Raw genomic sequence first — 18,858 nt, forward strand, 5'->3', positions numbered from 1 at the left:
TTGTATTATAAAGCCCACTCATATCAATTTAATTTAAATATTATGGAATTACAGAAATAAATCCACTAGATTTTATTTATGGCATGACACCAAGAATCAAAAAGAAAAAAAAACAGTAACACAATTCAGCGTTCAATTAAAAAACAAAAACAAAGAAATAAACCAAAACACCCATATACTGTAAGCTCATATTTGGCAGTTGTTTTTAAAGAAAAGGACAAGAATCAAACAGGTACAAGGTACTGTATCATCAAAACTTTAATTGGCAAATATAGTTAAACAATGTCTATGTCAATATGGCAAACTAATTAAATTATAGTCTTAATTATAGTCATACTGTTTTTATCTAATTTTATGATCTTTTATTGGTATCTTTTATTGGAGGCCTTAAAAGGTCTGTGGTCTAGAAACAAATTCTTTGTCCCTGTAAACTTTTATGCAAGATTAAAGCCCTGATTGTGTTCAATGGCCTGTAGAAGCTTCTCCCTAAGGTTTTCTCTGCTTGTATACTTGGGCAAATCCAAAAGATTGAAGCAAGTATGAGCAACAGGAAGATAGTTCTCTCCACCTCCTGTTGGCTGAATGACCAAGACAAGACTCTTCATGCCCAGGATGGGGATTCGATCACTACCTGTAAGAAACACTGCAAATACAAAAAAAAAAAAGTTTGAATAGGTGGAATAAAGAGTAAATACAACAGCAATAAATTATCAAGCACAATGCAGTTTTTTTTGCAGTACTGTATGTGCCATGCCTGCTGTTCCAGCTGAAACATTGCCCTAACCAGGATATAAGGTAACTGAAGATGAATTAATATTTATTATTCACTCGTATTCGTAAAATCTTCCTTACACAAGAACTGCTTCTTCTTTTCCAAAGGTAACTCATGAAAGACGTCCCAGAAGAATTTGATAGTGGGGTGTTCAGGCCAGTATTCTCCCTTGTACTTTGTGTTCTGAAAGAGATAATAAAAAAAATTTTTTTTAAAACTTTAAAAAATTTTCGGCATAGAGTAAGTGGAAAAAGAGAGAAAAAGAGAGACAGAGAGAGAGAGAGAGAGAGAGAGAGAGAGAGAAAGAGAGATGTTAAAACTGCATGTTTTTGAAAAAAAATTTTAAACAGAATAAATCATAATATAATTTCACATGCTTAAGGAGACTAGATTTTATTATTATTTAATTAAAAAAAATGGCTTGGGTATTTTTTATTTGTATGCTAGTTAAAAAAAGACTTCTGCCTTGCCATAATAACCTCCAGCCCAGACATATGAAGAACTATGTTAGTAATAGTAATGTTGTGCCATAAAATTCTTTATAATGGTCATACAGGTTTATAATGTTCAATGGTACATCCAATGACTTGTAAAAAACTTTGCAACCCATGGCTTTTCCCATGGCTTTCTGTTGCCAAGGCAATGTCATAAATCTATAGGAACAGCTATGCTTTGTTGATGAATAATCAGACAATTTAATTGATTGCAGGTTATACTAATTCATATTTAATACAAGTTGGATTGTTACTGGTTGATTCCGAACACTTCTACATTCCAATTTTAAAAAGGGGCATTTGCATTTATGCCACTTTTTTCTCCATCAGAAATCTTATCTGGAGTTATGCATTTGTTTTTTATTTGTTGTGATATCACAAAAGTGAAGATTGTTTGACATGGCTTAACTTACATACACTGCCTGCCATAAAATATTTTTTTTAATCTTTATTTTGTTGTAGCACATTTAGTTTTTATTATGGGCCAAATTTATTATGACATTGTAAAAGCAACTTTATGTAATGTCACAACACTTATGTCTATCCAGAGGTCTAGTTTTGGGGTGAGGTCTTGTTTTGATGACAGGAGAGTCAAGCTATTTTGTAAATTATTGTTGCGCACATTTCAAATATTTGCCCTGGGGTTCAGGTCAGGACCTTGTGGTGGATTCCTTATTTAAGGTCTGATTCCGCATGCTCCCAAGAACCACTTTTAACCCAATTAATGTTGCAATTGTTGTTCTGTAATATGCTTGTGCTACCATGAAAGAAAAATCCACTGATGGCATAACCTAGCACATGAAGGTAGTCAACTGACTTAATTTCATTGTGACACACTCATCCTGAGCCCAAAACTAACTAGTTAAAACAACTCCAGATACATAACACTGCATCCAGAAACTTGTACATTGAGCTCTATGCCTGATGGTCTCGCAGTCATAGGTCTAGAGGGCGCAGATTGGCCGAGCTCTCTTAGAGGGGAGGGATGAGAGGTACTTTGTGCTCCCACATTAATCACGACTCTACAACCAATCAGGGGCGTTCGTGAGTTCACGCAGGCGGAAGGAGCGAAAAGGACATAAACACCAAACATTCTACAGATTGATCTTCAAAAACATAATAATCTGCTTGGTTCAAATCCTGGATACTTATCCTTACGCAGAAAATCTGGATGCAACAACGTTATTCAGCAACCAGTTTACTACAGTTTGGGTTTCAATAGCACTGTCCCTGTTACCTTGGTCACTAAAATGGGTGAAGAACACAAACTGCAAAGGGCCACACAACCCCCTTAACCCATTGGTAACAACATAACATACAGTACACTCTTCATTAAGTTGGCACATCCGCAGGCTGGTTAGTATTCAGCAGTTCACTGATGAAACTGTGTTAATAGATCTGTTTCTCCAGTACTGATATAAAAGATAGACTTGTAAAGCTAAATAAAGATATTTTTTTCTGCTTATCCTGGCAAGTGCCTTTTGTGAGAAATACTGTATAGATGACATTCATGAATTTTACATTGAAATTTCATTGATTTTTTAATGTGTTCTTTATAATGAGTCTCAGGAACAGGCAAGGCTCTGTTAAACCTTTTTTTTTAATGAAAAGATTACTTTTCTATATAAAATCTGTCACATTGTCGCTGGACACCAATATTAGTCCCTGGAACTTAGCTTTTTTGTTTGGTAAAATAAAGTGGTGAAAAGTGCTAATGCTTTCAACAGCAGAGACCTACAATAAGCTTAGAATATGTCATTTTAGTAGCTATCTGTGTTAACATTTGATTTTTTTTTTCCTGAGTTCAGCTCTAATGTCAGCCAAAAACATAGTTCTTCAGTTGCTTTAATTGATGGAAGCATGCCCAAAATGTTTATAAATAAATGGTATATTACATATAACCTTAAAATAAAAATCCCACAGTGTATGCTATAGTGGTTGATCGATTGTCTGATGTTACAGTGGTTGTGTAATAAAACACACAAACACAGGAAAAAGAAAAGATAAAAAAAAAAGCCGAACCCAAAAAATGCAATGTTAACATAATTTTGCATAGATTATCCCCAGCAGCCTTCAAACCCAATGGCAGGCACCTACTGTATATACCTGTAGCCTCACAAAGGAGGAGGCTAACAGCAAGTGGAAACCCCAGAAGTGACCTTGAGACATGCCTTAGACCAAGTGAGTGCAACTGATGGTCAGCCTAGTGTTGCACTCTCACCTGTACTTGTTAGATACTAAGGATAAATTATACCAAGTAATGGAAAACCCTCTAAACAAAAAAGAGACAATACAATTTTAAAATTACACTGATATTTACAGTCTTGCTCTACTAGTCATTTAGAAAAAGTTGGTCAAATTGCTGAAGAACATTGCCACCTAGAATAGATAAAAAATAGACCATATTCTGAGCATGAAATTAAAGTAGAAGTCACATACAATGACAAATACAATGAAATAGTCCAGCCGATACAAATATCAAAACTGCGAGTGGACACACCATTTAAGAATCAATGTCAGAAAATATTAATCTCACCAACACATATGCATTCTGTGTTTTGGGATAAAAAAAAAATCTGAACACAGTGCTTTGTTCAGTGAAACTGCTAGTGTGACTGACCAGCATGCACATACAGTATAATGCCATGAGCAACATTCCAGCCTCTGAATCAAACTGTGCTTAATTGTAAAAAAAAAACTTAATTGTACCTATTCCAGATTGTCTGGAGCCTGCCTTCTGGAAGAATCAAACCTTATGGAAGGCTTCCCAGATGAGTTGAAGTTGTTATAGCTACAAAGGGATGGCCAACATCATACTAATCCCTATGGATTAAGGACTGAATGTTACTCTAGTTCATATGCATCTATATATACACTTTTGGCAATATAGTGCCAAATGTTTTAAAATTTTAATTGTGTAAAGCTACTTTGCGACTGTTAAAAGCGCTATACAAATAAAACTGAATTGAAATTTTATTTAAAAATTCCATTTTCATTTCATAGGAGTGGAATCTTTTTTTTTTTTGATCAAGCATTTCACTGCATATCATCCTGTGTACGTATGCATGGTTGTGCATGTGACATAAAATTTGAATTAACTAATAATGTCCAACTCACTAAGGCTAGCTAAAATCAGCCTTGTGGAGTACACTCACCAATGTTCAATTTCTCATTAATGCAATTATCTAATTAACCAATCAAATGGCAGTTGCTTCAATGCATTTAGGGGTGTGGTCCTGGTCAAGACAATTGCCTAAACTCCAAACTGGATGTCAGAATGGGAAAGAAAGGTAATTTAAGCAGTTTTAAACGTGGCATGGTTGTTGGTGCCAGACGGGCCGGTCTGATTATTTCACAATCTGCTCAGTTACTGGGATTTTCACGCACAACCATTTCTAGGGTTTTCAAAGAATGGTGTGAAAAGGGAAAAACATCCAGTATGCGGCAGTCCTGTGGGCGAAAATAGCTTGTTGATGCTAGAGGTCAGAGGAGAATAAGCCGACTGAGTCAAGCTGACAAAAAGAGCAACTTTGACTGAAATAACCACTCGTTACAACTGAGGTATGCAACAAAGCATTTGTGAAGCCACAACACGCACAACCTTGGGGCGGATGGGCTACAACAGCAGAAGACCCCACCAGGTACCACTCATCTCCACTACAAATAAAAAATAGAGGCTACAATTTGCATGAGCTCACCAAAATTGAACAGTTGAAGACTGGAAAAATGTTGCCTGGTCTGATGAGTTTCGATTTCTGTTGAGACATTCAAATGGTAGAGTCAGAATTTGGCATAAACAGAATGAGAACATGGATCCATCACATGTTACCACTGTGCCGGATGATGGTGGTGGTGTAATGGTGTGGGGGATGTTTTCTTGGCACACTTTAGGCCCCTTAGTGCCAATCGGGCATCGTTTAAATGCCACGGGCTACCTGAGCATTGTTTCTGACCATGTCCATCCCTTTATGACCACCATGTACCCATTCTCTGATGGCTACTTTCAGTAGGATAATGCACCAAAAAAAAAGAATGCTTTCAGCACCTTCAATCCTTCAATCAATGCCACGTAGAATTAAGGCAGTTCTGAAGGCAAAAGGGGGTCAAAACACCATATTAGTATGGTGTTACTAATAATCCTTTTGGTGAGTGTATAGTTCTTGTCCGAATAAGTTGCCAAGAAATAGACGTGGTTTTCAATGAAATACCATAGTATTTGTAAAGAAAAAACAGTAGGTAGTCAGGAGGAATGCCTATTACCGCCGTGCTTACCACCAACGGCAAACGACAGCGGCCAAATTAATCAGTCACATTTCTTTCATTCATTCATTCATTTATTCATTCATTTATTCATTCATTGCCAGGTGGTGCAAAGTAAAAAAATATATATGTTAAATGTTGTTTAGACAGACAATCAAGTTGACTAGCTAAGAATTTTATTTGTACAAAGAATAAACTGTTATATAGCCTCTGTTTGTATTGGTTTATTGTTATTATTAAAAAAATGTTACATTTAAAGACAGAAATTTAAGTATAGAAATAACTGGAAAAATAGACTTTCAAAATAGAACATTAGAATAACTCAAAAAATACACTTTAAAAAAATGCTGTGTGTGTTTCTGTAAACACCTGGTTGGGTTATTTTGACCCAACAACTGGTTTATTCTTTATTCTCTGTGTCACAAGGTGTAAACCGTAGTTTTAATAGTTGTTGGCAAGAATGAATGTGTGTACAGCTTAAAATCTCCAGCGGTTATTAAAGATAGTGTCTATTTAAAAAATTGCCCCAACGATTTCTGAGATTTGAGCCTCAAGCAATGCCCAAGTACATGAACTTCGCTGCCCAACGCAGCCTCACCTTGGAAAGAATTTCTGAAAATTGCTGCTTGCTGTGATGTCTCTGTAATTGTTAAAATAGCTGAGGTATTTTATTTTGGGTATTTGTAACTGGTATTCTTTGGTGGAGGCTGTTGATGTTTATTTTAATTTTTTTTTTGTCTTTGATGTTAACTACACAAAGCAGTGTCTTCCCACCTGGGAGTTTCTCCAGCCTATTGTATATCAGGTTGATGGACATGAGTCCTTATCTGTTTAATTTTTGAGGACAACAGTTTTTCCAGCCTACATTTAATCAATAAGATAAAAAAGTTTTATCGTTCTTGTTCTTAAATTTATTTTGAATCAAATAAAAATAATAATAGTTAAAATAGTAAAAATAAATAGTTTAATGGTTTAAATAGTAAAAATAAATAGTTAAAATATTAAGATGGGGAACATTTGATGTCATGTGGGCATTCAATTAAATTTTATTTGTATAGCGCTTTTAACAATCGTCATTGTCGCAAAATAGCTTTACACAATCAAAAGAAAAATTTTGTTTGTATGGAATGCGAGTGTGCATGAATCAAAATGGTCCGATAGTTCCTGGTAAGCAAGCCGAGACCAACAATGGCAAGGAAAAACTTCCTGAGAAGAAACCTTGAGAGGAACCAGACTCAACAGGGAACCCATCCTCATTTGGGTAAAACAGAAAGCAGGAATTGATCTGCATTCATACTCTGTGTTAGGTGTGTTAGCCAGTTCAGCTATAACAGATGATGTTAATTGATGTTAATATGGAGTCCAGGTAGTTATTGGAGACTAAGGTAGACTTGTAGAAAACTCTAGTTCTAAACTATTGAGCAACTACAGCCAAGTCCTCAGAGAAACAGCTGTCAACACCAGTCCCGGCCAGAACCGTCCTCATGGTAGACTAAAACTGTCCCCAGACACCAGGCTCATTCCAAAGAGACACACGGGGCATCCATGTGACGAGATCGCCAAACAGAGGAGATTGTAAGATTTGTATTGAAAACTTTTAAATAAAAAGTGTCAGCTGGCACGCCTAAAAATAGATGCAGGATTATTTTTATAGTTTAAATAAAAATTCTTTATTAATTTTGATGTATTGTTTACTTACAATATTTGTTCGTTTAATTCAAATGAGGTTTGGGCTCGGGATGTTAAGGCTGCATTCTCCTTTTTAGTAGTCTAATCAGTGCTCAACCGAACGCAAAAAGTTTTCGAAAGCGTGGAGGAATTTTTTGTACTAAATAATATTTATGCAGTATAATCAGGGCCTTTTATTCCTTTTTATCCTAGGTTGTTGTTCTTTTACTGTTACCATGTGTGCTTTACAATGTCAGGCAAACAATTTAAATGCAAATAATTTGCCCCTGCCCCAGCTGTTCTCACCTATACTGTACATTCAGAGAAAATAAAATGCATCTCTCTCCACTTTAAGAGCTTCTTGGATCTGGGATCTTTTTAATCTCTGGAATGAAAGAATTAGAGATTCTCCTTTAATAACTTACACACTACTTTTCTTTGGTATTTTTATAGAATGTTTAAATTTAGATTTTATAAAAACAAAATAAATAAAACTAATAAAATTATTCCATTTGTAAAATAGCATAAAAAATCATGGGTTGTGTATCGAGCGATTAAAAACAATACTGTTTTTATAGAAACTTTCCATCTATTTCATTTCAGTGAAAACAAAAACAGTAACAATGTCAATTTTGGAATCCACAGAAGCTCAGTGGACCGCGCACAACGTAATAATCTTTGTATGATGACTCATGGCATAAATCCACACAAAGCGCTTCGGTTTCAAATAATCATTTACTGTAACGCTGAACACAAACAACAAAAAAGCATGAGAATAATAATCAGAATAATAATAATCATCATGCTTTTTTGCTGTTTATGTCCAGCATTGAATAATTATTCCACAAATGGCGGGAATAGCTAAAATAAAGCTGCTCACATCGTGCACGCATTCACTTAAAAAAAATGCTGTTTATTCAGCAAGTATATATTTGTGCTCTGTTGTTTTTTTGGGGTACTGATTTTACATTTTGTCTGCTTTGCAAAGTCCCTTTTTATGATCTGCATATATTATGAACAGTGTTAGAGGACGTTACATTTTTAAGTAACTAATTACATTACAAAATTACTGTCTTTAAAAAGTAATTAGTTACATTACAGCGTTACTTCCTGATAAAAGTAACTAGTTAGAGTACTTTTCCATTACAGAAAATTAAAACTCCTTTGTAATTCTCATGCATGTTGTTTTAGTCGAGACCTTTATAATTATTCTACCATCATCACTCAGCAAAGTTTTGGCATAATCTGTTAACTATTTACCGCTGTGATTAGGCTTCAATCTTTTTATGCGTCAGTCCTCGCATAGTCAAACCGCATAGGAGAGATTGGAGTTTAACAGTAGGAATAAAAGGGGAGGGGGGGCAGGCTATTGGGGACGGGGCTTGTAGGACGACTTACACACACACACACACACACACACACCAATGGATTGGGAATGACTGCTGTCTGGCTCACGGATTGCATAAATTGTCTGAATAACGGATTAGATTTAAAAAAAATTTGCATTAGATCACTCATTACATCAAAAAATTAATCCAAGTACTCTACACTCTTACACCCAACACTGATTATGACTGAAACAAAGATGGTAAAAACGTGGTTGTGAATAAGCCTTTTAGTGAATGTAAAATTTTCATGTTAACCCACGGCACACATGTGCGCTCTTTCACTTTGCAGAGTTTTGATCAAAAGGCAGATGAACGCGCACGACAATATGAGAGATTCATTCATTTTTCTTCTCCAGAAATACAACAAACACAAATTTATAAAATTTATAAAAAAAAAATAATAAAATAAAATAAAAAAATATATATAAAATATATAAAAAGGGCTGTCTTTGCGGCAAGCCACTTCATTTTAGACATTATATACTAACAGACGAGCCTTTTTCTGAATACGCCATTCTAACGGGGTGGGGCTAAGAAATACGCATCTCGGTTTATTAATCCACACGTTCGGTTTAGGTTTAGTATTTAGTGCACTCTGTTTGTTATGTTTGTAGTTCTGTTATGTTACAACTATATAATACCACTCAAAGACCTTTTATTTGGGGTAAAGTGACTGATGTGCTTAACCTTTTTTAACAGATCTTCTGTTTCACTTAATAATCCACGACTTTTCATGAATATGTAAGACCTATTGACACCGCTCAGGTGACACAACACACACACAAACACACTCTCTCAGATCACAGCATACCGACCAAACGTCAACACGTCCCTCCCCCCAAACAGCGCAGCAATAAGAATTTACTTACATCTGAACAGAGTCTGTTAAATTAATGATCAATAGCTCAGGATACATACATTTAAACAATTTATTCATACAGATGTACCTGTTTTACATGGATATTTACAGGCTTGTCAACGATTTACCCTGACTATGAGCCATATAAGTTTCAGCTGCCACATCTAAAATACATGCAGGATTATTATTTATAATTTAAAGAAAATTTCCTTTCTAAACGTGGGCTATTGTCGTTTACTTACACTATTTGTTAATTTATTAAAATTAGGTTTGAGCTCCAGGGTGTTGAGGCTGCGTTGTGATCTCATTCTTTAATTTCCTACGCATTAAGTTTTCCTAATTGCAACGGCAAACTAATGATTATGAATGTGTCGGAAAAAACAGCAAGGAATCTGACTGATCTTTTTAATAATTCATTGATAAATTAGTGATGTCTTTGTTTGCTGTAGTGATGAAGATAATCATGTCATCTTTACAGCAGTGGATGCGCCAATAATTCACGGTTTATACGAATTACACAATCTGAAATTTGTTTTTCATTAGTTTAGATAAAAGCAGAAATTTTGCTTTCTATAAGTATATATTTTGCACGTCTGTGAGGCAAATATACGCAGAGTTTCGGTTCATTTTCTGACACGCTCAGGTTCACAGAAACCGATACAGATTAGCGCTGTATCCCTGTTTGCTTTCATTATTTTACAGAATCATAACCTTTTGTCATCATTGTGAGTGCAATTAAATAAAAGTAGAGTCTTATAACGGTTATGTAGCTCATATAGTTTTATTATATAATTTTTGCACATTAATCTGACAACACCTGTGGCACACCCACTTTTTCTAATGCACACCCAGAGTTTTCTGGCTAGTTTTCTGGAGTGTTACACGTGATAAAATATGAAGGTTCATTGTGTTAACATTTACTTTGGGCACTAGGACCACCTATATTTAAATTCTGTATTTAAATTTGTACTGTGATTGTAAATTTGTTCAATGTTTCACTTGTATTTTATAAGTTTTTGCTGGAGGTGGTACAGCGCAACAGGGGTGCTACTGGGATATAAAAATGTGATTTGTTAAAATGTTTTCATTATTTATTAAATAACATTATGATGATCATAATAGCCTACTTCCTTTAATTCTTATAATAACGCAAAAAAAAAAAAAAAAAAAAAATCTGCTGACGCAGTAACGTCCTTACAATTTTTAAATTTCATGTTCATTTAGTTTCATTTATTTCAGTTAATAAATCTACTACAAATATAAAGAACACAAAATATAAGATGACACAAAAGGCCACAATCGTGGCTTTTTTATTTACACATGATAAAATCTAAAGCAGCCTTCACTAACAGGCGGACCGCGGTCCGGGTCCGGATCGAAAAGCCATTCCATACGGACCCGGACCACTAATCTATCTATTATAGATCAGTGACCCGCATCCACCACCAAAACGTCAACGTTAAGGTTATGATTTAAAAAACTGTCGGGACACTTCTATGTCAACCAGCGCAGCTGTATGATTGTATGGTAGTGGAAACGCACAAGCCAATTGCATGCGAGCCAAGTATACCACGTGATACCACTCAGCCTATCAAGTCTGATAAACATTGCAGCGCAACTACAGTGCAGACAGATGAGAGTGTTAAGCGGCAAGTTTCACATTAAAAGAGATGGTAAAAAAGAAAAGAAAGATAGCCATACATGAAACAGAGACACAGGCGAAAGACGAAGAAAGAGAGAGAAACAGACGAGTGAGACGGAGATAGAGAGAAACAGACGAGTGAGACGGAGAAAGAGAGAAACAGACGAGTGAGACGGAGAAAGAGAGAAACGGAGAAACAGACAGTTTATACAATTTATAATAAAAAGTTAAATATATAAGCTATTACAATAACTTGTTAGACATTATGATCTTCCGGACTTTTGCTTCAAAAAACCTTAAACTTTATTTAAATACCCCTGATCTAAAGGCTCCCTGTGTTAAGGTTTACTTTGCTTAAACTCGACCCTAAAAAGATTTAATTTATTTATTTTTTTTTTTTTACTGTAATTTTAGTACTGTAATTATGAATTAGTTTAATGACAATGTTTTACTTGATTATATCCGCTATTATGTGCAGCTTTACAGGAGCTGTGGCTCATTAGAGAAAATGAACTAAGGCCTGAGGCGTCAGTCTATAGTTATAGTCGGTCTATATGACGCCAACCAGCAGTAAAAGCCACACTTCACACTCCTGCCATCTGGAAAAAGGTACTGAAGCATTCGGGCACATACATCCAAACTGCCATCCGTCTCCTTAACAAAAAGGGACTGAACTGATAAACACACACACACACACACACACACACACACACACACACAAACATTATCACTTAGCTTAACTCAACTAAATCAAAACATCAATACGTCAAAACATCGAGACTGGACTGACTAATCAACACAAGACACACTGACCTACACCACCAAACTATCGTACACACAAATCTGTAAATGCGCCACTGTTTATCTCTTTTGCACAATATTCATTACTTTTTGCACTAATTCCTCAATTCTTGCTGCTATGTTTACTACCTCAACACCATATTTTATGTTCTGATATGTCGCTGTCGCACTGTCACTTTGTTGTTGCTCGTTTGCACATTTGCAAGTGCACTTTATGTTGTCTGTTGTCTGTAAAACCTGTAGATAGTCTTCCTTAGTTAGTTAGTTTTTGTTAATTTATGTCAGGACTATCTGTCTTGTCTCTGCTAGCCAGCTAACTAGGCCTCTTAGTTAGCTAGTTTAGCTTCTCTGTTAATTTATGTTGTAAGTTTATGTTGCATGTAGCACCTTGGTCCTGGAGGAACGTTGTTTCGTTTCACTGTGTACTAACTGTATATGGTTGAAGTGACAATAAAGCCTACTTGAAACTTGAACTTGAAACTTGAAGCCAGCAAACGCACAAACCCAAAATGCTGTTATGTGATCACCTCATTTACCTAACCTTACCATATATTTTACCCAACAAAAAAATGGCACAGAAAAAACTTAAATTGACATGCCTACAACAGCTTTACCTTTAACAGGGGGGTTTTGGCCTTTTTGGCAAGTGACCTTATTTTAAGGCTTAATATTTACACATGTAATGATGCTTCTATAATCCACAGTTGGTAAGAGCCCATAAATGCGGATACATGGTATTCACCTTGTCTAGTAAAATAACTAGGTTTATCCAACACACTGATGCTTATCAAAGTCAGAAGATGTAGAAAAAACCCTGAGTCCTGCCAATAAGTACCATTCTTCACAGTGTACAATTGTACTGTATACTCTGATTGGCCAAAGTGCATTAAATAGGATGTATCATTTTTTTTATATTTTCTTTTAGAAACAATCATTGAGTTCATTCAATGAATTTTCTTTTAAATCAGCATTTAGCTATTTTGCCCATTTAATATAATTTAAAACCTGCTCTCCTAAAGCAGCAATCCACTAGCTTTACCTGCTGCATTCATATTTGTGATGCTTTTTCAAGCTTCTACTGGGGCTTCTTTTAGTTGTTTGTTTGGGGCTTTTTTCTTTTATTAACCTGTTCAAATGGAATATGGTCTGATGACTGTCTTGGCCAGTCTTTTGTAGTGTTGCCAGAGTGTTTTAGTCATTGTCTTGCTGCATGATAAATTTTTAATGAACTGCTTGCATCACTTTGGTATAGGTTAAATTTTGTTCTGTATCTCTGCATTTCTTCTGCATGTTTTCCTGCAATACTTTTCACCAATGTTCGTGATGTCAGTGTAGTACCTGTAGTTTTTCTTCACAGGTCTCACTAGTAATGGGCGATATAAACGATATGCGAGCTATTGATCCACGATATGAGGTGCCAAGCCACAAATACTTCACAGAAACAGAGATGCCAAAATTGTATGCCGAGCTCTGCGAAAATGTTAAAAAAGAGCTGTGTGGTCGAGCTGTACCATTCAGCCTTTTCTCAGTTTGACCATTTACTATATAACGGATGATTGGAATCTTGGCAGCCGGTGTTTGCAGACGTCGTACTTCCCCGCTGAACATACGGCCAAGAAGATCGCACAAGGACTCAATGAAGCGCTTGAGTCATGGGGTTTTAAAGAAGAACGCCAAGTTTGCATTACTACTGATAACGGAACGAACGTGGTCAAGGGTCTGAATGATTGGACCAGGCTGCAATGTTTTGGACACAGGCTGCACCTCGCCATCGGTAGGTTAAAACATTTTGTGCAAAAGCATAATATTAATATTTTATATATATATATATATATATATATATATATATATATATATATATACCCACTTGGTATTATATGAGTATTATATGAATTATTTTTGTTATATATATATATATATAACAAAAATAATTCATATAATATTCATATAATAGTGCAGAATTATAATATTTTAACATTATACTGTAATATTTGTGACTTTCTAAAAGGCACTAGTTTATTTATCTCATCATTGTGTACTAACAACAGCTCAAGGGCTTGTAATTTTTTTTTTTTATTATTTAGACTAGGTAATTAAGTTCACTAGCTAACGATTTTATTTGTACAAAGAATGAACTGTTATATAGCTTCTGTTTGTATCGGTTTATTGTTATTATAAAAGAAATTAAATTTAAAAAAATCAAAATTTAAATATAGAAATTACTAGGAAAATAGACCTTCAGTATAGAACATTAAAATAACGAAAAAAAATACACTTCTATTTTTGGTATAATATGGTTTTAGTATAATATATCGCGGCTGAGTCTGTACTCTGCGTTCCAGACTCTTGAAAAAAGTGAAAGTTGTTGATGTTAATTTTATTTATTTATTTTTGTCCTTGACGTTAACTACACAAAGCTGTGTCTTCTCACCTGGGAGTTTCTCCAGCATACTGTATATCAGATTGATGGACATGAGTCCTTATCGGTTACATTTTTGGTGACAAATTTTTTTTCAGCACACATTTAATCAATAATATTTTTTTTAAGTTTGATCCGGCTTAGTAATTCTTCTCTTTAATTTACTACATAGTCAAATCAGCGCTCAACCGCACGCATAAAGTTTTCAAGAGCGCGGAGAAATTTTGTTTCACTAAATAATATTTATGCAGTATAATCAGGACCTTTTATTTCTATTTACGTTAGGTTGTTGTTTTTTTCAGTGTTAGGGTGTGTGCTTTGCAATATCAGACACATTCAAATACAAATAATACACCCTCCCCAAATGTAAATCAGCTGTTCTCACCTTTACACTCAGAGAAACTAAAATGCACCTCTCCTCACTGTGCATGGTTTTAGCAAACTGGGGAGGATCTTGGATCTTGCTTCAGGCCTCTTCTTAAATTTGTGTAAATTTAAAATCTTCTGGATTCTACATTCTAAAATTGACACTGTTACCTTTTTAATCCCTGAAATTATTCTTATCATAACATGCATTGTATTGTTATTAATTACTCTACACTGTTTTTAATTACTCTACAATGTTTTAATTTTAGATTTTATTTTAAAATAAAATTACTAAATAAAATTATTCCATTTGTATTTGCCCTTGTAAAAAAGCATTAAAAATGATAGGTTGTGAATCGAATGATTAAAAAGAATACAAGGCATGTTAGGATAAGGAAACTTTCTATCTCTTCCATTCCAGTGATTAAAAAATGGTAAAAATGTCAATTTTGGAATCCATAGACGCTTAGTGGTCCGAGCACAACGTAATAATCTTTGTATGATAAAATGACTCGTGGCATGAATCTACAAGAAGCGCTTCAGTTTCAAATAATCATTCAACTCTGAACTCAAACAGCAAAAGAACATGATAATAATCAAAAGAATAATATTGTTCTTTCTGCTGTTTATGTCCACCATTTAATAATTAATTAATTATCAATAATTAAAGCTGCTCACATCGCGCTCACAAAAAAACCTACATGCGTAGCTTTTCTAATTACACATGATAAAATCTAAAGGCTTACTGTGTTGACGTTTACTTTGCTTAAATTTGATCCTAATAAGATTTAATTTAATTCAAATTCTACATGTGTACAGTAATTGTAATACTGTGATTATGAATTCGTTTAACTGCTAAGACAAGTATGACGTTATATTCCTGCCACAATTCTGAGCGCGGGGTTTGACATTTTAAGAGCAGACAAAGCACTCTATGCGTGTGCAGTGTCTCCCCTGCTCTCTCTCAACATGTTCTCCGCGCACGCGCGACTTCTGCATGCGTGTGCAATATTTATTTTCTGTGCACGCTCCACTCACACAGACTCATCACAGACATCCACACACTACTTCTGATTGGCTGTTACTTCTTTATCAGCTGGCAATATAGAGAATAAGAATTATGTTTATAATAAGATAATTAATTAAATTATAAAATTAAATCAAATAAGAACTTTATATAAAAGCCAGACCAACCAAATTTCTCATTCACTGCTAAAGTAGTTAAATATTTTTATAATGTAGATACGTAGGTTACATTTTAAAAGTACAATCGCAAGTAAATTACAAACTGCATGTAATGTTGTAAAATATGAATAAAACAGTATTAGACACAAATATATGATATGGTAGTATATGTAATAAAAAATCTATTTACACGAGGGCTCAAATGTAAAGCAAACGCAATTATTAATTTATTGTGTATATTTAACTTTATTTAGCTGTTTAAGTTATATGTAAATAACGTTCCTACCAGCTAACTATTATTTTCTGTTCAAATTTAAAGATGCCCGCCCATGTGTGCAAAAAGACGAAGTACAACAAAAATACAAAAGTGAATAATCTTTAATAAAGTTAGTCTAATACAATATTGTTTCCAATGCTGAAGCAAACATGATTTTGTTTTAGTCTTGTATTCTCTGAATACAACTCGATAGCGCGCTCTGAGGTGAAACCCACAGAACCCCCCAGTTACTGTAATCCCTCTTCTTACCTTTCATTCACGATAGGTGTGAAGTTATCAAACCGTATTCGGGGGAATTCGCAGAATTGGGGGTTTTAAACCAAATTAACAAGACCGAGCAGACGTCTCTGCCTAAAATGTATTTCGCCAGCAAAACATAAATAAAAAAATAAACATAAGTAGATATTAAATGTTTAATGGTAACAAATTAAATCAGACTTTATAGTTGGATTTGATACTTGGACTGTAATTCATAAATTTAGCGTAGTAAAAGTACTCTAGCATGAGTTAATATATACCTATATCAAATACAATTTCATATTATACACACAAACACACATATATATTTGTATATTCGTGTGTAATTTAATTCTCAAATCATTGTGTTCACCCATGAGGTAAACATGACCAAATTACTGCATAAACACAGGAACATGAAAATTATTCATTATTTATACCTAGCGAATGCTTTAGTAATGGGCTCTAAAAGACAATTGATTATTACAGAACGTGCAAGTTGACGCCCATGCACCGATCACAAACCATTAAAATGTTGAATTTGAATAAAAAAATGACACATATATATATATATATATATATATATATATATATATATATATATATATATATGTGTGTGTGTGAATGTCTGCATTTCATCGATAAATCGCATGCGATTAGCAGCCTTTTGATCAAAACGCTGCCTTTTGTAAAGTGAAAGTACGAGCCGCAGGTTTCCGCACAGCGACAAACAGCTTTATTTCAGTCATAAGTTCACAATTACATTCCAGCCCTTATTCCCCAGCCGTGGTCAAATAATGGATAAAATAATTATTTAATGCTGGACAAAAACAGCACAACACATGATGAAAAGCCCAAAGTGGAATGTGTATTCATAAAATAATATTTACTTATTATAATAAAATTTGTATATAGATATAGTTTATTATGTGTATTTTATATATATATATATATATATATATATATATATATAAGATTATAATATCTAATATAATATATTGTTTATTTACTGATGATGGCGACACATTTTTACATTTTAAATAAGATATGTTGGTCAGATTATACAGTAAGTTAGCCTATGATCAGATAATTAAATTAATTTAATTTAATTTAAGACCATTTATACCAAGGCAATGCCATGTCTTTCATAAAGTGCTTTCATGCGCCATCTGGCGGATATTCAGTGAAGCACAACACATTTATTTAAATTCCCGAATGTTGCTTGCGGCAAGTCGTGGCACGCCGCACGCCAAATTGCGGCATCTCGCAGGAAAACGCACAGTCTTAATGTATAAAAATAAGGAAAAAATCTGAGATTCTTCAGATCTATCGTCTTATTTTTGTATAGACAAAACAAATAAATTGACCTTGTTGTTCCAATACTTTTAAGAGGTGTAATGATCAGCCAATAGGTGATTGGGTTGTTGACCCCCCTCTTCCCCTCCCCTTTTTTCTCTCTCTCTCTCTCTCTCGTTATTAGCGTAATGGCTATTCATGAAAATATGTGGATTTATACTTGCTGACAAGTGTTAAGTCTGGTAACTAACCGTGAACTATAGGGTCTTCAGTAAATAAACAAAAGACAGCATTCTTTTCTCCAAGTCCGACTAAGTTGTCTTTGTTTTTTCAATGCACAGTGAGGATAACTATTTGAATCCCTAAAGAGGTCCATACAAACCTTTGAGCTGATTTCATGATTTCTTTAAAACATATTCATGAATATAAATTTCCATACCTTCTCTAGTTCTTTCCAGTCATAATTGGTATTCCCTATAACCATGGCCTGTAGTTCATTTGGCTGAAAAAGCTCCAAGACTTTCCCTCCACATACTTTGTGGAATCCAGCATAGAAGGCATTGAAAAGAGGAGCCACAGATGAGTTGAAAATGTAGTCAACATAGGCATTTACAAAGTCTTGCCTGTAAAAGAGAATGGGAAAAAAAAAATAAAAAAAATAAATGTAAAACCAAAGAGTATGTAATAAGTAAAAGTTTTTCAAAAGTACCACAATGCTTCAAATCCTTTGAAAGAATGCTTTATATTAATTCCAATCTCCCCATAAGCATGCCCAATTCCCACCTGTCTGGTGGCTCTCATGCTATTAAATGACTGATAAAACCAGTAGATTAGCATATGCTTCCTCCAAGGCACATGAAGCCAGTAGACTGCATATTTTTGCACTGCTGCTTACATAGCAATACTGCTAACCGTCACCAGCTTGCAGACACCAATGACAAGCCATTGTCAAAATGACTGACAAGGGAAAGCAGATATGCCACCGCTCTTCCACTGGGTGCATATATAATTTTGCTCCCTAGGAGTCCTGGCCACAAAAAGCTTTGCTTTCATAAAGATTCAACACTTTTCTGTTTTTATTTCTGAGCACCCCTCTTTCTGTAAAAATGTGATAGAAAGTACAACAAACAAGAATATCCTTATAAGACATACTTTCAAAGTGTGAAAGACCTTTATGGATATTTTATAGTGAAC

The 18,858-nt window shown here is 34.6% G+C and overlaps 1 protein-coding gene across 2 annotated transcripts in view; it reads right to left on the minus strand.

The window, feature by feature from the left end:
* Positions 1 to 242: 242 nt before the first annotated feature.
* herc4 (HECT and RLD domain containing E3 ubiquitin protein ligase 4) overlaps positions 243 to 18,858 on the minus strand; it is a 107,191-nt gene continuing 88,575 nt past the window's right edge. For both annotated transcript variants that reach the window (XM_053501252.1, XM_053501253.1), the window contains 3 exons: positions 18,104 to 18,287; positions 853 to 955; positions 243 to 643 (listed from right to left, as the gene is read on the minus strand). In XM_053501252.1, the coding sequence (XP_053357227.1) occupies positions 435 to 643; positions 853 to 955; positions 18,104 to 18,287 (496 nt within the window). In that variant the 3' untranslated portion in view covers positions 243 to 434. The remainder of the gene's footprint in view (positions 644 to 852; positions 956 to 18,103; positions 18,288 to 18,858) is intronic.

The sequence above is a fragment of the Clarias gariepinus genome, chromosome 8 (assembly GCF_024256425.1).
Source record: "Clarias gariepinus isolate MV-2021 ecotype Netherlands chromosome 8, CGAR_prim_01v2, whole genome shotgun sequence".
Lineage (NCBI taxonomy): Eukaryota > Metazoa > Chordata > Actinopteri > Siluriformes > Clariidae > Clarias > Clarias gariepinus.